The 24,191-nt window shown below is 47.1% G+C and overlaps 1 protein-coding gene across 15 annotated transcripts in view; it reads right to left on the reverse strand.

Moving 5' to 3' along the window:
- The window catches only part of sema4ba (sema domain, immunoglobulin domain (Ig), transmembrane domain (TM) and short cytoplasmic domain, (semaphorin) 4Ba), a 636,623-nt gene that overhangs the window by 120,437 nt on the left and 491,995 nt on the right, over positions 1 to 24,191 (reverse strand). For 13 of the 15 annotated variants that reach the window (XM_038813267.1, XM_038813268.1, XM_038813272.1 and 10 more), the window contains one exon: positions 19,071 to 19,429. The exons of the other annotated variants lie outside the window; for them this stretch is intronic. In XM_038813267.1, the coding sequence (XP_038669195.1) occupies positions 19,071 to 19,188 (118 nt within the window). In that variant the 5' untranslated portion in view covers positions 19,189 to 19,429. The remainder of the gene's footprint in view (positions 1 to 19,070; positions 19,430 to 24,191) is intronic. 15 annotated transcript variants of the gene reach the window in all.

Raw genomic sequence — 24,191 nt, forward strand, 5'->3', positions numbered from 1 at the left:
CTTTGCCACCTGCACCCCCAAATACCTAAAACTTTTAACTGCTCTTTTGAAGGGGAGCCTCCCAATTCCCTCCCCTTGGTCTCCCGGGTGTATTACAAAGACCTCACTTTTCCCCAGATTTAATTTATATCCCGAAAAGTCCCCGAACTCCGCTAGTATCCCCATTACCTCCGGCATTCCCCCCTCCGGGTCTGCCACATACAACAACAAATCATCCGCATAGAGCGAGACCCGATGTTCCTCCCCTCCCCTTGTCAGTCCTCTCCACCCCCCTGAACCCCTCAGTGCCATTGCCAACGGCTCAATCGCTAATGCAAAGAGTAAGGGAGATAGGGGACATCCCTGCCTAGTACCTCGATGGAGCCCAAAATATTCTGACCTCCTCCCGTTTGTTACCACACTTGCCATCGGAGCTGAATAGAGCAGTTTTACCCACTTGATAAATCCCTCCCCAAACCCAAACCTTTCCAACGTCTCCGACAAGTATTCCCACTCCACCCTGTCAAATGCCTTCTCCGCGTCCAGCACTACCACTATCTCCGCCTCCCCTTCCACTGCTGGCATCATAATCACATTTAACAATCTCCGGACATTTGTGTTAAGTTGGCGTCCCTTCACGAACCCCGTCTGGTCTTCATGGACTACCCCTGGCACACAGTCCTCTATCCTGGTTGCCAGGACCTTTGCTAACAGCTTGGCGTCAACATTCAGGAGGGAGATGGGCCTGTAGGACCCGCACTGGACCGGGTCCTTGTCCCGCTTCAAAATCAAGGAGATCAGGGCCTGCGACATTGTTGGGGGCAGAACCCCCCCCTCGCGCGCCTCATTAAAGGCTCGCACCAGCACTGGACCCACCAAGTCCACAAATTTCCTGTAAAACTCCACCGGGAACCCATCCGGCCCCGGCGCCTTCCCCGCCTGCATCTGGCCTATCCCTTTAATTAGCTCCTGCAGCTCTATCGGCGCCCCCAACCCTTCCACCAGCTCCTCCTGTACCTTTGGGAACCCCAATTTGTCGAGAAAGTTCTTCATTCCCCCTCTCCTCTTCGGCGGTTCAGACCTATACAATTCCCTATAGAAGTCCCTAAAGACCCTATTCACCTCTTGCCCCTTCTGCACTACGTCCCCACCCCTCTCTCTCACTCCCCCAATCTCTCTGGCTGCATCTCGCTTACGAAGCTGGTGTGCCAGCATCCTGCTCGCCTTTTCCCCGTACTCATACGCCGCACCCTGCGCCCTTCTCCACTGCATTTCCGCCTTCCTAGTGGTCAGTAGGTCGAACCTGGCCTGCAAGCTACGCCGCTCCCTTAATAGCCCCTCCTCTGGTGCCGCCGCATATTTCCTATCTACTTCTAGGAGCTCCCCCACCAGCCTCTCCCTTTCCTGCCTCTCCTTCCTCTCTCTGTGTGCCCTTATGGAGATCAGCTCTCCTCTAATCACTGCTTTCAAGGCCTCCCAGACCGTCCCCACCTGCACCTCACCTGTGTCATTCGTACCCAGATAGTTCTCAATGCCCGTTCTCACCCTTCTGCACACCTCTTCGTCCGCCAACAGCCCTACATCCAGGCGCCACAACGGGCGTTGGTCCCGCGCCTCCCCCATGTCCACGTCCACCCAATGTGGTGCATGGTCCGATATCGCAATGGCCGAGTACTCCGTGTCCTGCACTCTCGGTATCAGCCCCCTGTTCAATACGAAAAAATCTATCCTAGAGTACACTCTGTGGACGTGGGAGAAAAAAGAATACTCCCTCGCCCTAGGCCTACCAAATCTCCATGGGTCTACCCCTCCCATCTGCTCCATGAACCCCCTTAACACCTCTGCCGCTGCCGGCCTCCTATTCGTCCTGGAACTCGATCTATCCAGCCCAGGGTCTAACACCGTATTAAAGTCCCCTCCCATGATCAGGCCCCCTGCCTCCAGTCCCGGGATGAGGCCCAGCAGGCGCCTCATAAACCCCGCGTCGTCCCAGTTCGGGGCATACACATTTACCAGTACCACATTCTCTCCCTGCAGCCTACCCCTCACCATCACGTACCTGCCCTCCTTGTCTGCCACCACCTCTGCCGCCACAAACGACACCCTCTTTCCCACCAAAATCGCCACCCCCCGGTTCTTGATATCCAAGCCTGAGTGGAACACCTGTCCCACCCACCCCCTTCTCAGGCGGACCTGATCTGCTACCCTCAAATGAGTCTCCTGCAGCATTGCTACATCAGCCTTCAGTCCCTTCAGGTGTGAGAAGACCCTTGATCTTTTGACCGGCCCATTCAGCCCCCTTACGTTCCACGTGATCAATCGGGTCGCAGAGCGACCCGTCCCTACTCCCTGTCGATTAGCCATGTCTTGTCCCTTGCTCGCCCCGGGTCATCCCTTCTTTTCTGACCCGCTTCCCATAGCGATGCCCCCCCCCCGGCTCTCCCCTTCTCGTCCCTGGTCTTTCCAGCAGCAACCCGGTGTCCCCCCCCCCCAGCCCCCCCCCCCCCCTCCCCCCCCCCCCCCAGCCCCCCCCCCCCTCCCCCCCCCCCCCCCCCCCCCTGGCTAGGACCCCTCCTAGCCGCGATGTACCCCACATCGTACTCCCGAGAGTCAGCTGGTCTCCGCTGACCCGGCTGCTCCTGCCACATTCCGACTCCTCCCGGTTCACCCCATCTGCGCCCGTGAAAGATCCCCTTAAAACCCCCGAGAAAGACCCGCATAATCAACCCGCTCCCCCCCGTCCCGTCTCCCCAACTTAACGATATAAATACCCAATGGCAACTAAATACATAAATACTTAACTACATACTTAAATAACAAAATAATTAACTAGCTATCAACTAACAGTGTGCCCAACCATCACCCTCCATCAAACAGTGTAAATAACCGCAGATAACCATAACCCGAAAAGAAAAAAAGAACAAAAAACCCCCCCAAGCACCCAAAGAAAAAGGGTAAGAGGGGTAAATAACTAAGGGAAATTGGAAACGGGAAGAAACACCCCATAAGAAGCCAACGACCCACAATAGAGATTTCAACAGTACAAATATACAGAAACACCCAACAACTCGAAACCTTCAAGATATTCAGAAAAGTCAACCGTTCGAGAAAAAAACACCCCAAACAATCCACGAAACTGTTACCCAGTTCCGACCTGGCCTGAAAAAGAAAAGGGCCACTTGCTCAATCAAGAGTCCCCCGGCGGCTACGACCGCCGGTGCTCCCAGGTTTTAGTTCGTGTCCAACTTTTCCTCTTGTACAAAGGTCCAGGCCTCCTCTGGGGACTCGAAATAATGATGTTGGTCCTTGTAGGTGACCCACAAGCGCGCCGGTTGCAGCATTCCAAATTTGATCTTTTTTGCGTGTAGCACCGCCTTTGTCCGGTTGTACCGGGCCCGCCGCTTTGCCACCTCCGCACTCCAGTCCTGGTACACCCTTACCGTCGAGTTCTGCCACTTGCTGCTTTTCTCCCTTTTTGCCCACCTCAGGACTTTCTCTCGATCACTTAGCCGCTGGAACCGCACCAGCACCGCCCTCGGGGGCTCGTTTGCCCTAGGTCTCCTGGCCATGACCCGGTATGCCTCTTCCAATTCCAGGGGCGCCGGACCGGCCCCTTCCCCCATCAGGGAGCTCAACATCTCCGCCACATATCCCGGGAGATCCGACCCCTCCAGGCCTTCTTCCAGGCCCAGGATCCTCAAATTTTTCCTCCTCATCCGAGTGTCCAGCTCCTCGACGCGGCTCTGCCACTTCATGTGGAGTGCCTCGTGCACCTCCACCTTTGCCCCGATGACTGTGGCCTCCTCCTCCCTCGCGGTCATCTCCTGCTGCAGATCTTTAATCGACGCCTCTTGGATCGCCTGGGCTCCCACCAACCTGGTGGCCGTCGCGTTCATGGACTCTAAGAGCTCCACTTTCATCTCCGTGAAAAAACGGAGGAGAGCGGCCTGCTGCTCCTCCGCCCATTTCTTCCACTCCTCCGATGCACCGCCGGCCGCCATTTTGATTTTCTTCCCCCGCTTTTTTTGGGGAGCTGCTGCCGTTTTTCTTGCCGCTCCACTCCGGGTACCGACCATAAAATCGGTCTAGTTCACCTCAGGGGACCTTCCCCCACCGGGATTCGTTTTTTCAGCGCCGTTGGGGCCCTCCAATTGGCCCAAAAACACCTTTGTTGCAGGAGCTTCCAAATGTGCGGCTTAGCTAGTCATAGCCGCAACCGGAAGTCCACAACTTGGAACATAATTAACGACCCAGCCCCTATAGTCCTCTGTGGCAAAGAATTCCACAGATTCAGCTGCTTCACCAATATCCTTCCTGGAGGAGAACCTTCCATCATGACTGGTCTTAGCCTAGCCTGGGCATGAGTTCATCCAGTTGACTCCATGTCCACTGAACTGGCACAAATAACCACTTGGTTGTCAAAACATTGCTGCAAAATGTGACCAAGGGTTGGTAATGATTGCGCCCCCACTAATTCACTGCCTGAGAACATCCTTTGCATCTCAACAGGTTAACATCACCACCTCTGAAGCTTATCTGCTTCAAGGGCAGCTATGACTGGGCGTTAAGATGCTGGCCTTGCCAACCATGAACAAACAATGAAAGAAATTAAATGAGCACACGTCATTGACTGTAAATTGCTTTGAAACATTCTGAAGTTGTGAAAATCGTTATATAAATGCCCTTGAGAATACGGTGGTGACCCTTTTTCTTGAACCTCTAGCTATTGGGTGTGGCTGGTGAAATACACTTTCTTGGGCATTAAATGCAGAATGAACTTTGGCAAAGGAATGTTGCTTCTTAGTTCTGTGAGGAAGGGAATATTGTGGGATCTGCCGTCACTTTTACAAATGCCAAATTTAAGGTCCATCAATATCAAAACCAAATAAACAGTTGGATTCATCCTTAGCCTACCTGCAATATCCCCCCACCCCCAGTGACATTATCATTCCTAATTGCAGACCTTATAATTAACCTGAAACTTGCAATTTAGGAGCTAAATTGCTGTCACCGTTGAATTCAATCTCAGGCATGTTCAATCCATGTAGTCATCTCACTGGTCTCTACTTGTGTTGTTTGTACATCTCGAGCAAAGAAAACCTCAACAGGTTGAGGTTCTTTCCTTTGGGGAAAAAGAAGGCTGAGGGACAGAGAGTAGATAAGAAATCGGAGCAGGCGTAGGCCATTCGCCCCCTCAAACCTGCTCCACCATTTAACAATACGATTGCTTAACTTCTAAAGCAACTCCACTTTCCAACTCCACACCCATATCTCTTAATTCCCTTACAGTGCCCAAGAATCCATCAATCTCAGTTCTGAGTATACTCAATGGGCTGGATTTTAAAGGGCCTGGGTGATTGACAGTTTTATTGGGCTGTAGTAAAGAGGATTTATTTTTAAGAAAGTGGTCAGTTTTCAATTAATTTGTTTCTTTAAGTGTTTTTTAAACATACCCTATGGTTCCACACAGGTTATAGTAGGCGAACTGGCGTGGAAGTGCCATAGTGGGAGACATATTTTTGCATGGGGGGAGGGAGGCATAGGAGCCCTGGGAGTAGGTGGGGAGAACACCTTGGAATGGGAATGTGAGGGGCCAGATAGGACATGAGGAGTATGTGAGGGGACATGTGGGGTGAGGGCTGGAGGGCCTTTCTATTTTTATAATTGGGACGAAGCCCCACAGCACCAAAGCGGGTTTTTAAACAGAGCAGGCAGCCTCAGCTAAAATCCTGCCTCTGCGGACATTTTCTCCTGAGGCGGGGAGGGGGGTTATTAAAATATTTTTTTGCTTATTAAAATAATGACCAGATTTGAAACGGTAGGCATGGTGAAGATGTTGCCAGTTGTGGGGGATACCAAAACAACAGGTCATAGAAATATCAATCGGATAAAAAAATTGGTGGATAAAAGCAAATGAAAGCGGATGCTGGAATCTGAACCCAAAACAGAAAATACTGGACAATCGCAGTAGGTTTGACAGCATCTGTGGAGAGAGAAGGGAACTGACGTTTCGAGTCCAGATGACTCTTTTTCAAAGCATTGGTGGAAACATTTCAACCCAGTGAGCAGTCAGATAAGGAACTTGTTCCCACTCGCCGTGGTTCAGACGAACGGCACAGATGCATTTGAGGGGAAACGGGATAAAAACATGAGGGAGAAAGGAGGTGAGGGATATGCCGATAGTATTCAATGGGATTAGGGATGTATTGTATGGAGCATAAAAGCTAGCACAGACCAGCTGGGTCGAATGGACTGTTTCTCTTCTGTATCGTCAATGTAAATCTGCGTCACACAAGTTGGCAGCATTAGTTTTCACAGCGTGCATCATGTAATTGGACTCTGCAGCAAATATGTGAACTTTCCCCATCATGGAGGAAGCGTTGAAAGGAACAAAGTCTCTCTTGAACACAAAATGTCCACCTAATTTGTGGACGATGATTTGTGGCAATGAATGATGATGGCAATGCATATACCTTCCTCAATCATGCATTTCAGCATATTTTCATAATTGTAAATGGGAGAAGTAAAACTTATCAAACACTTCACTTGAAAGAAATAATAATGCCTTTTAAGGAGCTGGCTTCCTTTGCTCAGTCCTGCGTATCAGGAAACTAATTATGAAACAGCTGTGAGATATTTCAGTTTAAATGAGAGGGTATTTATTTATAACTTCAAACAGATGCCCTGCCAGAATTTTAAAATTAGACACTGTTCCGAACAGCACAATAGTCCAGCATGTGATAAGTAAATTACTTCTTCTACTTCCGATCATCGCAATCGGAAGTCTTGTGAATTACAGGAAGGAAGAACTTGGCCTGGATTCTCCTTTGCAGGTTCGCCCCGCTACCGCCGTTAGCGAGGACGCAGAACTCAACGCTCAGCCAAATCTCCCATTCACTGCAAGCAGGACAGCGGAGAAACTCGCTGCAGTGAACGGACAGAAGATCCCATCCCTTACATTTCTATAGTGCCCTTCGCAATCTCCAGACATCCCAAAGTGCTTCACAATTAATTAAATACTTTTGAGGTGTATTCACTGTTTTAATGTGGTAAATGCAACAGTCAATTTGCACATAGTAAGCTCCGATTAAAAACAGGAATGTGATAATCTTTTAATGTTTTTTTGCTGATTGTGATGTCTGAGGGACGGACATTGGCCAAGGAACTGGGCAGAGCTCTCCAGCTCTTTCCCTAAAAGTGGCATGGATCTTTTTACTTCCACCCGAGGGGACCTTCGATAGGTACCCATCAATAGGCGGCACTTCCAACAGTGCAGCACTGCCTCAGTATTGCATTTCAGTGTCCGCCCAGATTTGGTGCTCAGGTCTCTGGATTGGACTTGCCTCAGGGACAAAAGAAATAGGAGCAGCAGTAGACCACCTGGCCTGTTGAGCCTGCTCCGTGGCTGACCTTGGGGTTTGACTCCATTTTCACACACACCCCTCCCCCACCCCACATTCCTTAATTCTCTGAGCGACCAAAAACCTGACTACACAGCCGTAAAACGATGGAGCAGCCACAGCCCTCCTGGGTAGAGAATTCCAAAGATTCGGAAACCCTTTGAAGTGAAGTAAATTCTCCTCACCATAGTCCCAGATGACAGGCCTCTTATCCTGAGGCTGTGCCACCAGCCTACACCCACCGCCTCATGTTTTAGACTCTCATCCAATGGAAACAATCTCTCAGCGTCCACCCTATCAAGACCCTTCAGCTCCTCTCATACCTCAACCCTGCCAACTTGGGGAGCCTGCACGAGATAGCAGCTGATCCTGTTACCTCACTGGAATCAGCAGGAGGAGCCAATGAGAAGTCAGTTGATGGGATTAAAACAAGGTTTGGTTTTTAACATCAGACGCATCCTGGACCTGAGATCTGTAATTGAGAGGTGTGACCTCAAACCAATAGGATAAAGGCTGGTTAAAAGCTGCACTGGCATTTGTGTCCAAAGATGTAGGGTGGGATTTCCCGTCCGCTTCCGGGATTCCCGACTGTCATTATGCCTTGTGAGACCTAACAAAATGCCACCTGGGCACCTTGGCACTTCCAGGGTGACAAGCTGGCTGTGACAAGGTGCCCAGATGGCATTTTACCCGCCCCTGTCCCTGTGAGGTAGGGTGCATGAGGTTCAAGGACCCCTCCAACAGGTACGTTGGTGCGCCGGGGGTATGAGAGATTAGGACACCATTTTTACAAATGGGTGCAGATTGGATGGGCCAAATGGCCTCCTTCTGCACTGTAGAATTCTATGCTTCTTGTCCTCTTGCTCTCCCCTTCTCTCTCCTAACTTCTACTCCTTATCTTTCTTTCCCTTTGAACAAGCAAGATAAATACTCAGTGATCAAGCTAATTAAATAGTATAAACGAGATTGGATATAATCCAACACAAAAACATCTTCCTAAAGTTTAATTTTGAAAGTCTAATATAAAGGAATAAATCATGGCAGGACAGCTGCAGGACGTGGTCTTCTCCAAGACGTGATCTGCTCCTCTTGCTGCATGTGGCAGGCTGGGGACAGTTGCAATCCCCAGGGTCAGCATGTGTGCAGAAAGTGTCTCCAGTTACAGCTCCTGGAAGCTCGAGTTTCAGAGCTGGAGCGGCGGCTGGAGACACTGTGGAGCATCCGCGAGTTGGAGAGCATCGTGGATAGCATCTATAGAGAGGTGGTCACACTGCAGGCTCAGACTCCGCAAGCAGGAAGGGAAAGGGTGACCACCAGACAGAGCAAGAGAGCGAGGAAGGTAGTGCAGGAATCTCCTGTGGCCATTCCCCTGCAGAACAGATATACCGCTTTGGATACTTTGAGGGGAATGGCCTCTCAGGGGAAAACAGCAACAGCCAAACTCGTGGCACGACGGTTGATTCTGCTGCAGAGGGGAGGGGTGATGTGTGACACTGCAATAGTTACAGGGGATTCAATTGTAAGGGGAATAGACAGGCGTTTCTGTCACCGCAAATGAGACTCCAGGATGGTATGTTGCCTCCCTGGTGCTAGGGTCAAGGATGTCTCGGAGTGGGTACAAGACATTCTGGAGGGGGAGGGTGAACAGCCAGTAGCTGTGGTACACATCGGTACAAACGACATAGGTATAAAAAGGGATGAGGTCCTAAAAGCAGAATACAGGGAGCGAAGAGGAAAGTTAAGAAATCGGACCTCGAAGGCAGTGATCTCAGGATTATTACCCAGTGCCACGTGCCAGTCAGAGTAGGAATGACAGGATATATAGGTTAAATATGTGGCTGAAGGGATGGTGTCAGGGGGAGGGTTTCAGATTCCTGGGGCATTGGGACCGGTTCTGGAGAAGGTGGGACCTGTACAAACTGGACGGGTTACACCTGGGCAGGACTGGAACTGATGTCCAAGGGGGTCTATTTGCTAGAGCGGTTGGGGAGTGTTTAAACTAATGTGGCAGGGGGATGGGACCTGGTGCAAGAAGTTGGAAGGTAGTAAAACAGGGACAGAAACAAGAGGCAGTAAGGGGGAAAGTGTAAGGCAGAGATGCCATAGTCAAAAATCAAAAAGGGCGACAGTACAAGGTACAGTGACTGAGGGGAGCTCAGTGAATAGGCCCAGTAATACTAAAAGGAATAAAACGGGAAGTAAAAACGGAAATGGAAAGCGACGTGGCAGGTTGTTACATGAAGATATGGGTTCAACGACAAGAAAAATTAGGAGAAAAGCTAAGAGGAAAAATAATTTAGGAGAGGTTACTGATCAAGGTGTTAAGATTCAAAACAGAGGTATAAAAGCCAACGTAATTGTACTTTACCTGAATGATCGGAGTATTCGGAATAAGGTAAATGAGTTGATGGCGCAAATCATCGTGAATGACTGATTTAGTGGTCATTACTGAAACATGGTTAAAGGGTGTTCACGATCAGGAGTTAAATATCCAAGGGTATCAAACTATTCGGAAGGACAGACTGGATGGTCAGGGAGATGATGTAGCTCTGTTATTTAAGGATGACATCCGGGCAATAGTAAGGGATGACATCAGTGCTATGAAGGATAAGTTTGAATCCATTTGGGTGGAAATCAGGAATAGTAAGGCGAAAAAGTCACTGATAGGAGTAGTCTATAGGCCACCAAATAGTAACATTAAAGTGGGGCAGGGAATAAACAAAGAAATAACTGATGCATGTAGAAATGGTACAGCATTTATCGTGGGGGATTTTAATCTACATGTCAATTGGTTTAACCAGGTCAGTCAAGTCAGCCTTGAGGAAGAGTTTATAGAATGTATCCGTGATAGTTTCCTAGAACAGTATGTAATGGAACCTATGAGGGAACAAGCAGTCCTAGATCTAGTCCTGTGTAATGAGACAGGATTGATTAATGATCTCATAGTTAGGGATCCTCTCGGAAGGAGCGATCACAATATGGTGGAATTTAAAATACAGATGGAGGGTGAGAAGGTAAAATTAAACACTAGTGTTTTGTGCTTAAACAAAGGAGATTACAATGGATCAGAGAAGAGCTAGCTAAGGTAGACTGGGAGCAAAGACTTTATAGTGAAACAGTTGAGGAACAGTGGAGAACCTTCCAAGCGATTTTTCACAGTGCTCAGCAAAGATTTAGGAAGGACGGTAGTAAGAGGGAATATCAACCATGGATATTTAAGGAAATGAGGGAGAGTATCAAATTGAAGGAAAAAGCATACAAAGCGGCAAAAATTAGTTGGAGACTAGAGGACTGGGAAATCTTTAGGGGGCAACAGAAAGCTACTAAAAAAGCTATAAAGAAGAGTAAGATAGATTATGAGAATAAACTTGCTCAGAATATAAAAATAGATAGTAAAAATTTCTACAAATATATATAAAACAAAAAAGAGTGGCTAAGGTAAATATTGGTCCTTTAGAGGATGAGAAGGGAGATTTAATAATGGGAGATGAGGAAATGGCTGAGGAACTAAACAGGTTATTTGGGGTGGTCTTCACAGTAGAAGACACAAATAACATGCCAGTGACTGATTGAAATGAAGCTATGACAGGTGAGGACCTTTACATGATTGTTATTACTAAGGAGGTAGTGATGGGCAAGCTAATGGGGCTAAAGGTAGACAAGTCTCCTGGCCCTGATGGAATGCATCCCAGATTGCTAAAAGAGATGGCTAAGGAAATTGCAAATGCATGAGTGATAATTTACCAACATTCACTAGACTCTGGGGTGGTCCCGGTGGATTGGAAATGAGCAAATGTGACACCACTGTTTAAAAAAGGAGGTAGGCAGAAAGTGGGTAATTATAGGCCAGTGAGCTTAACTTCGGTAGTAGGGAAGATGCTGGAATCTATCACCAAGGAAGAAATAGCGAGGTATCTGGATGGAAATTGTCACATTGGGCAGGCGCAGCATGGGTTCATAAAGGGCAGGTCGTGCCGAACTAATTTAGTGCAATTCTTTGAGGACATTACCAGTGCGGTAGATAATGGGGAGCCAATGGATGTGGTATATCTGGATTTCCAGAAAGCTTTTGACAGAGTGCCACACAAAAGGTTGCTGCATAAGATAAAGATGCATGGCATTAAGGGGAAAGTAGTAGCATGGATAGAGGAGTGGTTAATTAATAGAAAGCAAAGAGTGGGGATTAATGGGTGTTTCTCTGGTTGGCAATCAGTAGCTAGTGATGTCCTTCAGGGATCAGTGTTGGGCCCACAATTGTTCACAATTTACATAGATTATTTGGAGTTGGGGACCAAGGCAATGTGTCCAAGTTTGCAGACGACACTAAGAGGAGTTGTAAAGCGCAGAGGATACCGGAAGTCTGCAGAGGGATTTGGATAGGTTAAGTGAATTGGATAGGTTAAGTGAATGGGCTAGGCGGGTCTGGCAGATGGAATACAATGTTGACAAATGTGAGGTTATCCATTTTGGTAGGAATAACAGCAAACGGGATTATTATTTAAATTATTATTATTTAAATGATAAAATATTAAAGCATGCTGCTGTGCAGAGAGACCTGGGTGTGCTAGTGCATGAGTCGCAAAACGTTGGCTTACAGGTGCAACAGGTGATTAAGAAGGCAAATGGAGTTTTGTCCTTCATTGCTAAAGGGATGGAGTTTAAAACTAGGGAGGTTGTGCTGTAATCATATACGGTGTTCAGTTTTGGTATCCTTACTTGAGAAAGGACGTTCTGGCCTGGAGGGTGTGCATAGGAGATTCACTAGGATAATCCTAGAGTTGAAGGGGTTGGATTACGAGGAAAGGTTGAGTAAACTGGGACTGTACTCGCTAGAATTTAGAAGAATGCGGGGAGATCTTATAGAAACATATAAAATTATGAAGGGAATAGATAGGATAGATGTGGGCAGGTTGTTTCCACTGGCGGGTGAAAACAGAACTCGGGGGCATTGCCTCAAAATAAGGGGAAGTAGATTTAGGACTGAGTTTAGGAGGAACTTCTTCACCAAAAGGGTTCTGAATCTATGGAATTCCTTGCCCAGTGAAGCAGTTGAGGCTCCTTCATTAAATATTTTTAGGATAAAGATAGATAGTTTTTTGAAGAATAAAGGGATTAAGGGTCATCGTGTTTGGGCCGGAAAGTGGAGCTGTGTCCACAAAGGATCAGCCATGATCTCATTGAATGGGGATCAGATGGCCTACTCCTGCTCCTAGTTCTTATGTTCTTATGAACTTTTCTCTCCAATATGTAGGTTAATTCTTGCTCTAAGGAAGTACAGCTTATGCACAGCAGTAGCAAGGAATATATATTATTAAAACTAGAGAGAGACCAAAAAACATTGTAAGTTTTCACTGTCACTACCCATTTGTATGGGGGTGGGAGACTAATCTTGCATATAGCAATCTGAGAGAGGTCTGAATTTATATGGCGCTTTTCACAATCACAAGATGCACCAAGGCGTTGTATAACCATTTATGCACTTCGTGAAGTTGTAATGTTAGAAACATGCTGACAATTTGTGCACAGCAAGCTCCCATAAAATGGAAGAATTGCTGACCACGCTTAATACCCTCATTGCACCGTAGGCCAACTCTATGAATGCAGACTGCTGTCACCCATGTTTCCTAGGTGGCATGCACCTGGAACTGTCTGCACATTCCGTGACCTGAATTTTACACTGCTCCTCCGGCGGGATTGTAGTCAGGGGTTGGGTGAGGGTTGAATGTGAAATAAAAGGAATGGGGTTCCCACTGGATTCCCGTCCACCCTAACCTTGCAGCAATTTTAAACTGGGGCAGGCAAGGCCTTGGACACACTGACCACCCTGTATAAGTTTTTTGGGCAGTTGAATGAGTTTCCCAGACATAGAGGAAGCCCGAGAATGATGGGGCTTCGGCTTCAGGCAGGTGAAGTTGGGTGAATGCGGTGCGTGGAGTGGGGGAGCCGTGTCTCCATCAGAAGCATCCTTCTAACTTTGGGCAGCCCCACTCTTAAGGTCTGTTCGCCACTGGACCTCCCCAACACCCCCTGCCTCTCCCTGAACACCCCAAACATCTACCCTCTACCCTCTCAGGTCTTCCCTATTCTCCCCACTCTGGTACCCCCAAAACCACCTTGCTGTCCAATCCCAGCCTAAAGTATCTTCAAGCACTTCCTCTTCTGTCCACTACGGTGTCTATTGCCGCACGGACTAGAGAGCTGCTGGCCAATCAGATTGGGTCACTGAGGCAGGACTTCCTCCTGAGTGAGGGACAAAAACTCTGCCTGAAGCCAAAAGACAATCATTCAAATGTGAAATAGTCCCTGCCAACTCTTCGAATAGCAGGAAGGCAAACCCCGCCATCCAAAATATTCAGGCCCATGATTTTCTGTCCAAGTCATATATAAGTATTCCTGCCATGTCAGATTCCCTGCCAGGACTGCACATGCACATTATTGGCACTCCTGCACATTCACCGCAGATATAGCCAACTCTATTTCAGAAACTTTTATACAGCTGGTTGTTTGTCCCAACCACGTAACAAGATTATAAAGTAGTCAAACGATGTCAGCTGTGGCTCGATGGATTGTATTCCTGACTCTAAGTCAGAACATTGAGGATTCAAGTCTCACATTTGGGATTTAAGCACAAAGCCAAAGCTGACACTTCGGTGCTGCATTTGGGCAGCACGGTGGCACAGTGATTAGCCCTGCTGCCTCATAGCGCCAGGACCCGGGTTCAATTTTGGCCTATGTGGAGTTCTCCCCGTGACTGCGTGGATTTCCTCTGGGTCTCTGGTTTCCTCCCACGGTCTAAAGATGTGCAGATTAGATGGATTGGCCATGCTAGATTAGTGTCGAGAAGATGTGCATTTTTAAATGGGGTCCCGATCTCTGAGGCCCCTGATGCGACAGTATGAAAACAGGACTTTGTCTCCACAAGGACTGTGCGGTGGTCACTTCTACCGATGCTGAACATAGAACATACAGTGCAGAAGAAGGCCATTCGTCACATCGAGTCTGCACCAACCCACTTAAGCCCTCACTTCCACCCTATCTCTGTAACCCAATAACCCCTTCTAACCTTTTGTTTTTGGTCACTAAGGGCAATCTATCATGGCCAATCTGCCTAACCTGCACATCTTTGGACTATGGGAGTAAACCGGAGCACCCGGAGGAAACCCACGCAGACACTGGGAAAACGTGTAGACTCTACACAGACAGTGACCCAGCGGGGAATCGAACATGGGACCCTGGCGCTTTGAAGCCACAGTGCTATCCACTTGTGCAACCGTGCTGCCCAAAGATACTGTCATGGACTGATGGATCTGCAGCAGGCAGATTGGTGAGGATGAGGTCAAATATGTTTTGACCTCATCCCGCAGTCCCAGTCCAGCAGCTATATCCTATAGGACGCGGCCAGCTAGGTCTGTGGTGGTACTGCCAAGCCACTCTTGGTTATGAACATTGAAGTCCCCTACCCAGAGCATATTCTGTGCCCTTGCCATCCTCAGTGCTTCCTCCAAGTGGTGTTCAACATGGAGGAGTATTGATTCATCAGCTGATGATGGCCAGTATGTGGTAATAAGCATGTTTCCTTGCCCATGACTTCATGGGGTCCAAAGTCATTGTTGAGGACTCTCAGGGCAACTCCCTCCCAATTGTAAAAATGTGTAAATGGTGTATTTTGAACTGTGACCAAAATACATTACCAAAGAAATTCCCTGGTGTTCTGAGGAATCAACTAGATAGCAAGGTCCATGTTTTAATTTGTTTATTTCTTTGCGCCTCCCTTTATCTTAATATTTCCAGTTACTTTACTTTTTGTTATTTACTGTTTTATCACCAGCGCTTCTTGTTTTTGTTCTTGAATTTACTGATGGATGTCTTCCTTCCCTTGAAGGTAATTGTGATAACCCCCATGAGGACCACGAGGGATTATTCATCGATCTTCCTACAGGTCTCGTGGAGTATGAGTTCCCATGGTAACAAGTCAAGGTCCGTCCAACTGGTACTCATTATCGAGCCCTTTAAATCTCATCCAAAACCCCGACTGGGAGTCCTATTAGTCCCGGACTGGGTCATTTGTGTTGTCCACCATGCTTGCGGTTTTACTTTTGAGTTTAAAATAAAATTAGTTAAATCTTCATCTTCACAACACCTGGATGACTGCAGTAATATTACTGCGATTCCACTGGCATGAACCAATGACAGACCATTTGATGGTACAATCATTTGTACAATCAACATCAGATTTCTACTGCGTGGAGATAGCCACCCAGCAACCCCGGCTGGCTGGTTAACTTTTCCCTTCTCGAGCATGGATGGGTCAGCTGCATTACAGGTACCGCCTTCCAAATAGCAGCCAACTCAATATACGCAAATGTGGAATCTTCCCGCTTTTACATGGTTTGGTACCAACTGTGCATTGCATTCAACCACCGATCCATGAAGGAGCAACCCTTTCTCTCATTGTTGGTTTCTTCTCTGTCTTCCTTTTTTTCAAATCTTTCGGCTGCAATCTCTTGGCTTTTCTTTTTAACTTATTCCTGGGCTGGGAAAGCTAACATTCATTGTCCGTCCCCATGCCGCCCAAGGAAGGAGATGGTGGACCTTCTTTAAACTGAATGCCTTGTCAGGCTACTTCAGGAGGGGCGGAGGCACTGCTGCCTCACAGCGCCGAGGTCCCAGTTCGATCCTGGCCCTGGGTTACTGTCCATGTGGAGTTTGCGCATTCTCCCTGTGTTTGGGTGGGTTCCACCCCCACAACCCAAAAAAGATGTGCAGGGTAGGTGGATCGGCCACGCTAAATTGCCCCTTAATTGAAAAAAATGAATTGGGTATTCTAAATTTAATGAAGAAAATAATAAATAATACGCAAATTAAATGGAATTCCAATTCTCCAACTGCCATGCAGAGATTGGCATGGATGTAGCCTGAATGATTAGCCTGGATTACTAATCCAGTAACATAACCACAACACTACTTCACTTCTTTTGGCCCTGTTACAATTTCCATGTTCCTCACGCACGTAAACTCCCTCCTGCTCCTGTGAGACAAGTTGATTTCTGTTCCAACTAGTATGCCTCCCAAACACAAGACTGTGTCAAAGTTGATTATCCATTTATCTGAGATTACTGTTTAGGCTCCTTGCCGTGACCTTGTGCTGCAGTGCTAGGTGTGTTCTGTGCCAGTATGTAAGACTCTGCTCAGACATGCATTGAGAATCACTCACAGTGCTTACTGCTCACACACCTTTAAGCAATCTGTTTACTACTTATCTCCCCTCACACAAGCTGGCAACAATTACTCATTCGAGACTTGCACTGAGGTTAGGCGGAGACATCGCTACTTCAGACTCGACAAAACATCCTCTTCATATCTCATTCTTAAGTTTCAGTGGAGTCTTTTTGACTAAATGTGGTCTGGAATGCGTTCCTGGTGGAGGCAGATTGGATGGCAGTTCTCAAAATTGGTTAAATAAGTGAGGCTGAGAAAATTTGGAAGGAAGCGTAAAGAGGAAGAGAGAGGGGCTACTTGGATAGATCTTTCCAAGGGCTAGCAAAGCCACGATGTGCTGAATGGCCTCCTTTGGTGCTGTAGGATTCTATTCATAGTAACTCATTCCCGTGAGCTGTCAATGTGCTCACTGGTTATTTTGCAATGCAAAGAATGTAGCGTGTCCTTTGACCCGCACGTAATATTAGCACACAATAAACATTACACAGCTCTTTCTGATTTTCTCCCTCCTGCCCGTCAAACAAACTAAGATCAAACAAACACAATTCCTGACGGTGGTGGAGGTTATTTTCAGACTTGAATTTGGTATACTCAGCTCACATTTGTCTGACCTGTCAAACCTGCAACATTTTAGGGAATTCTCTTTTGTGATCCCACCCAAAATTGGTCAGGACTATTCGGAGAACTTTTGGGTGGCAAGGCTACTGCTGCCTTGCAGGTACTTTCCTCCCTCCACCCATCCTGCAGCTTGTTCCCAGCTCCCTAGACACAAAATGTCACCCAAGATTCGAGGCCTGGGTTCCCGAGGCATTGTTATTTTTCTTATTGTCATTTCATGGTCCACATGCACAAGATTGTAAAAGGCCCTGAGATTGGCATTGAGGGTCGCGAGCTGCCTATAGGGAGTGAGAGGCCGTGCAATGGCTTCCTCTCCTTCCAGCTGGCTTCAGAGACTTCCCTGATGAAAGCCTCAACCTTCATTGGAAGGGTTTCTTTTGATCTTAGTCTCCATTCTGCCCCCTAAAGGGCACTCACTGTCAGTTTCCTCACTTTTACTGGCTCCAGCAGGGCTTCCCACCATCAAGAGGAAACTGGTTGTGCACTGACTATGGGCAAAAAAATAGGAAAACGGCCAGGATTGGGATGGAGTGAAAGCAGTCGGCTGGAAGTACTGATGTATCAACACCGAAACTCCCTCCCCAACAAAACGGGGAGGCTGCCCCCTCAATGGAAGCTGTGCAACTCTGAGTTTCTGACATGAGTTTCCAGGGTGTTAGTATCCTTTTCCACAGCACCTCCTCAGAAAATTCCAAAGGTGTCTAATTGAACAAGTTTCAGCACTGATCAGGAACACATGCACAATCCAAAACCCAGAATTGCCTGTGATATACGCACATGTGTGCCCTTCGATAGGTCCAGTTTTGGCCAGAATCCCAAAATGAATTTCCACCTCTTTACCTCTCAAAAAAACTTAAAGTTAAATAATACTGGAATTCAACTGTCAATTATCAGCGTCAATCTGACGACGAACAATTAACGATTTAAGGTGCACAATTCGTGTAGACAAACCAGATTGCTCTATGAATGCACCAAACTCGCAAAGAACCATTACCCTGGATTCTCAAAGCAGTAGGTTGACCTGTAACCATACATGTACACAAATATCGACTTTAATTTTCTCTGTAAGGTAATTGTACCGTGAAAACTCATTTCAAAAAGGCCTCGGGTAACTGACTTCCAACTGGTTCACTATTCTAATCAGAGCAGGAAGCCAAAACACAACTGGAAGGTGGAGCTCACCACTGCTATTCCACTCGAGGCTGCAATAATGAGCTCTGGCTACAAATACAATGAGAAGAGCAAGCTGATCAATGTCCATTTTTCATTTATGAATGTAAATTTGGGCTGGGTTACGGAGAATCGGCAGAATGAGGAGATGGAAAGAGGAGTTAGTAGTTCTTTTCAAATTAATGCGGTCAGGAAGCAAAATCAACTCTTTGTATCCTTCCCTTCTTACTCAACGCACTTCCCGCTTGCGGGATCTTCCGGACGCACTGACGTTAACCCCCACGTGACGGGTTCCCCGATGGCAGAGCAGGCAAGCCATGCAAAAGCTCGTACACTTTGACGGCGGCCAACGGCCCACTGCATCCGCCATGGGAAAAGCCCTTGTGTGCGGGGTGGGTAGAAAATCCTGGCCCTTTCACAGGAGGAACAGTACCAAATACAAATATATTTAATGGAATCGATAGGATATTTGTCAATTCAGTCTGAGCTACTGTTTATGTTCCACTCCTGCCAACTTTTCTCATCTAAATCTGCCATTGTATAGGATTACATTGGTGGAAGGTTGGAAGTCAAGTACTAAATAAACATGGCACAGGTTTCTGATCCTCGTGCCCAGACTTTGAACAGCAGTTATCAACACATCACGTCACCGTCACTCTTCGCCGTCAGGAGCAGCCCACTTACTGTAATTGAAGACAATCCTCGGAATCACATCCTCCTCCTTGGAAAGGAGCTGAGAAAATCCAGTTGTGGTGAGAGTACTTGCTGTCAGCCACAGGTAACTCAGAAAGCCCAGGGTCATGGTGGCTATATTGGCCGTGGATCTCAATTCTCGACCTCCCTGTCTTCTTGTCCTTGGGGGGGGTTCCGGAATCAGTTTGTAATCCGCTGCCAAGCTGCACAGTCGGGAGGGACACCACTGAACTATCAGAGGGCTGGGACGGAAGCTACTTGCAACAGAACAGCGGTGATTCCCCAATTCAGCGTCTGCCGAACTAAACGTATCCAAGCAGGTCTCCTATGTCCTGAAGCTGAAGCTGAACCTGCAAAACGGGAAGAGTGAGCAAGGGATAAGTTAGAATCAAATCAATGAGCGCAGGAGTAACATCATTGAACCTCAAGGCACATATTATATGAAAAAAAAGATAGAAAATGCTGGAGAAACTCAGCGGGTCTGGCAGCGGCTGTGGAGAGAGAAATACAGCTAATTGTGTTTCTCTCTCTACCGAGACTGCCAGATCTGCTGAGTTCGTCCAGCATTTTCTGTTTTTTTATTTCCGATTTCCTGCATCTGCAGTATTTTGCTTTGATTACAGCTAGTATGAATGATGCTCAAACTACTCACAAGCTCCAGCCACATTTCAATAGTGTCCACTCTGTCATTAGGTAGTACAGAACTTGAATACTGCTGAAAAGAAAAACATGTTGCTGAAGCTTTTCATCTTAGACTCATCAGGATGAACACAAGAATACCAAATTTCAAATGCTGGCCTGCTAGCCAATCAGCACCCTTTTCTCCTGGAGTATAAATTGCGATCTTTTGAAATTTTATATTCTTGCATTTGTCCTGATAAGTGCAAGACGGAAAGCTTCATCGACATGTCTCTCTTTTCAGCAGTGTCCATTCTCTTGTATCAAAGCTATCACCACACAACCTTCCTCCAATGCCTCATGCCCGTCATTTATCTGAGTGGGACTGGCCTTGTCTGTTTCCATTCTGGACCATCCAGTCACAACTAGAGAATGCCCTGCGATGGTTTCTCTTCCGGCTCTTGCATTATTACTTCTGATGTCCACCAAGGATCTATCCTTTGTCCTCTCCTAGTTCTCATCTGCATGCTGCCCCTCAACAGCATCACCCCCAAAATGCAATGTTGTTCACATGTGCATTGATGGCAACCAATTCTATCCCTCTCAGCCTTTTTTGCGAGACTATAAGCCTTTGTGAGTAAGCCATGGATGAATCTTTCCTGGGTCTTTTTTCAATTGAACATATTTTTGTTGAACATTTTGAATTGTTTCTTTCAATGTTTCCCCCTGTTCCTTTACTGTTTCATCTATTTAGCCAAATAACTTTTGTCAGTTCTCCCCTCATAGCTATGTAATTGGCTCTGTTTAAATTTAACATTCTTGTTTGTAATTAGTGTATGTCAATTTCAAATTTAACATTGAATTCAATGGTATCGTGATCACTATTTCCCAGTGGATCTTTCACTACGACATTACTAATTAACCCTGATCCACTACACAATGCTCGGTCGAAGATAGTTTTATCCTTGGTTGGTTCCACAATGTATTGCCCCAAGAAACTGTTACAAAAACATTCAACAAACTTGCCTTGTAGACACTTGCCAACTTGATTGTCCCAGTCTACATGAAGATTAAAGTCCACCACATTTATTACATTTCCTTTGTTACAAGCTCTAGTAATTTATTGTTTAATTCACTGCCCAACGGTATAAACTACTCCCGCCAGCGTTTTCTGATTCTTGCTGTTTCTAATTTCCACTCATATTGATTCTACTTCATGATCTTGAGGCCTGATCCTTCCTCATTCATGTCTCTTCCTTTGCCATTCTGTATGTGTTTCTGAAATACCCTGGAATATTTATTTTCCAATCATGATCAGCTTGTAACCAGGGCCAGGGTTTTTCAGCCCTTCGTGGGGAGAGTGCAGACAATCAAACTGAATGTGCTGCCCAGGTATCTCTTCCTACTTAGATCTATCCCAATCTATATCCCCAAGGCCTTTTTCAACTCACTGGACAAATTAATCATAGTGTTTGAACGGGGGGGGGGAAGAATGCTATGATCCCAAAGAAGGTCCTACAGAGAACAAAGTCCAGAGGAGGGCTATCTCTCACAAACCTACAATCCTACGACTGGGTGGCAACAACAGAACGAGTAAGGGGTTGGATCAAGGAGCCAGAAGCCGAGCGGGTGCGCGCAGAGGAGGTCTCCTGCAGTGGGACCTCGCTCCGGGCCCTCGCCACAGCGGCACTCCCATCCCCACCCAAAAAACACTCCAGCAGCCCAGTGGTGGTAGCCACCCTCCAGACCTGGAACCAACTATGGCAGCAATTCGGCCTGACCAAAATGTCCAACAAAGCCCCCATCTGCAACAACCATAGGTTTGTACCAGCACTCACCGATGCCACTTTAAAAAGTGGAGACAGGACGGGGGGACACTGACAGTTAGGGACCTAGACACCGACGGCAGGGTCACAACACTGGACGAACTGATGGAGAGATTTCAGCTGCAGCTTAAAAACTTCCTACGGAAGGAGACAAGGACATACCCACGACCATCACGACAGACACTACTAGAGGACTTACTGGTCGCAAACATTTTAGGTAAAGGAAACTGTGGCGACATGTACGAACGACTGGTAGAAAGGACCAGCACTGTACTGAATGACGAGGAAGAAATGGGAGGAAAACCTGGGGCTCAAAATAGGGTAGGGGTCCTGGAGTAAAGCACAGCATAGGGTCAACTCCACCTCCACGTGCGCAAGAGTTAACCTAACGCAACTAAAGTTGATACATAAAGCCCACTTGACAAGAACCCGAAAGAGTAGGTTCTTCCTGGAGGTGGAGGACAGATGTGAATGGCGCCAAGGGGGCCCGGCCAACCACACCCACGCGTTCTGGTCTTGTCTCAGACTTGCTGGGTACTGGACAGTCTTCTTCGAAGAAATATCCAAAGTGTTAGGGGTAAGGTTAGAACCGTGCCCGAAAATGGCGGTCTTTATGGTGTCAGACCATATCTCTTCATGAGGAGATGGGCGTACACACTTTGCTTTGCCTCCTTGATCGCCCGCCGTAGAATCCTGCTTGGCTGGTGGTCAACGTACAGGAAACAAAGTCCAGGGGAGGGCTAGCCCTCCCAAACTTACAATACTACCACTGGGTGACAACAGCAGAATGAGTAAGGGGATGGTTCAAGGAGCCAGAAGCCGTCCCAAAGCTACAGACTGGCTGTCCGACCTATCAGAATTTCTACAAATGGAGAAAATCATATTCACCATCCGGGGGTCGGAAGATGGCTTCTGCAGAACATAGAAGCCATTCATCCAACTGTTCCAGGACCTGTTTGTGGCCAATGAATAAGCAGATAAATAATCAAAGTAGCCAAGAGTCAGGGGAAAGTAGCCCAAACATGAGAAAAGAGAAGGATGAGGGAAAGAACCGGGGAGGGGGACAGTGCAAGAGCGGATAGCTAAGCACAACAGAAAAGAAAGGAGAACTGCAGGGAGGGAGAGGGAGAGGGGAGGTAGAGGGAGAGGGGAGGAAAGGGGGGGGGGAGGGGAAGAAGGAAGGGTAGGGGAAGAAGGAAGGACAGGGGGCAAAGGACAATAGAGGGGAGCCAGAGGGGGAGGAAAGACGAGGGAACGCAAACTGGAAGGAGAGCACAGGAAATGACGATGACCATGATGAACACAGCAACAGAGAGTAAGAAAGTACAAGAGGAAGAAATGACGGACGGCCGAAGCGGAGGCAAACGCACAACAACAAGAGGGAAAACCGACTGGGAGAAGCAAGCAACATCAGGGGCGCCACCCAGGCGCCTCCCCCCACCCAGATCAACTTTACATTACTGGTGATGTACTCTCGTTGCTCAAACAAAAACAGAAGAAAAGAAAGGAAGCACAACCCCCCACAAAGACATGTATACATGTATACTGCAATTGTCTCTCCAGTACCTGGATGTATATACACGTCCCCAGTTTTTACTTTCCCACCCCTTGGTCTTTTATTTTTTATTTACATGATTTTTCTAATTATATAGCGTTGTTGTTTTTATCTTGTTTCTCTTTTTTCTCTCTCTTCCTTGTGTACATCTGTAAATATATTATGTGCGAAAAACCCAATAAGAACATAAAAGAAAAGGATTTTCCAGCCCCTCCCCAAGTGATGTAGTGGCTCAGCTAAAAAGTCCGTAAACCTTCAGTGGGGTTGGAAAATCCAAGTCCATGTTTCTGTAAAAGCGATTAGATATAAATTATTTACAGTGACACTAGTTCATCTACCTTATTTCAGATACTTCCTGTATTCAGGTAAAGAATCTTTAATTTTCTGTTCCCTTCAATTACCTTATTCTCTGATGTAAAATTTCTGTTCAATTCTGTCCCATTCTGCTGGTCCTTACCCACATTGCTATACTGTTCCCGCGTCGGGACCTTTCACTTTGGATTTCTAAATCTCCCTCCACCTCAACCCTCCTTAAACTACGCGTTGGGTTGAAGCCCTGCCCACAGCCCTAGTTATATGCTTCGCCAGGGCAATGCTGCCAGCTCGGTTTAAATGAAGCCAATCCCAGCAAAAGAGCTCACTCTTCCTTGAGTACCAATGCCTGTTCCCCATGAATCGAAGTTCCTGCTTCCCACACCCTTCTTTGAGCCACGCGTTTAATTCTCTAATCTGCTTGACCCTTTGCCAATTGGCACGTGGCTCAGGCAACAATCCAGGGATTGTTTGTTGTTCAGCATTTTCATTTGGTCCCTAACTCCCCAAATTCTTTTTGCAGAATATTATTCCTGATTCGACCTCAGTCATTGATCCCTGCGTGACCCATGGCAACTGGATCCCCAGCTCCCGCCACCCAACACTCATCACATTATGCTGTCCCTAATCCTGGTAGGGTCCATACCCCTGACTCGTACACAAGATCAACCAGACATAAACTAACAAACTAACACTGAGCATGATACAGCTTGCGTGTTCCTCCAACTTCACCGGGATAATATTTATACTTTTGATCTCGGAGGCTGCAATCTGCTCTCAAACATTTCCAGTGCACCCCGC

Source organism: Scyliorhinus canicula, chromosome 12 (assembly GCF_902713615.1).
Source record: "Scyliorhinus canicula chromosome 12, sScyCan1.1, whole genome shotgun sequence".
Taxonomy (NCBI): Eukaryota; Metazoa; Chordata; class Chondrichthyes; order Carcharhiniformes; family Scyliorhinidae; genus Scyliorhinus; species Scyliorhinus canicula.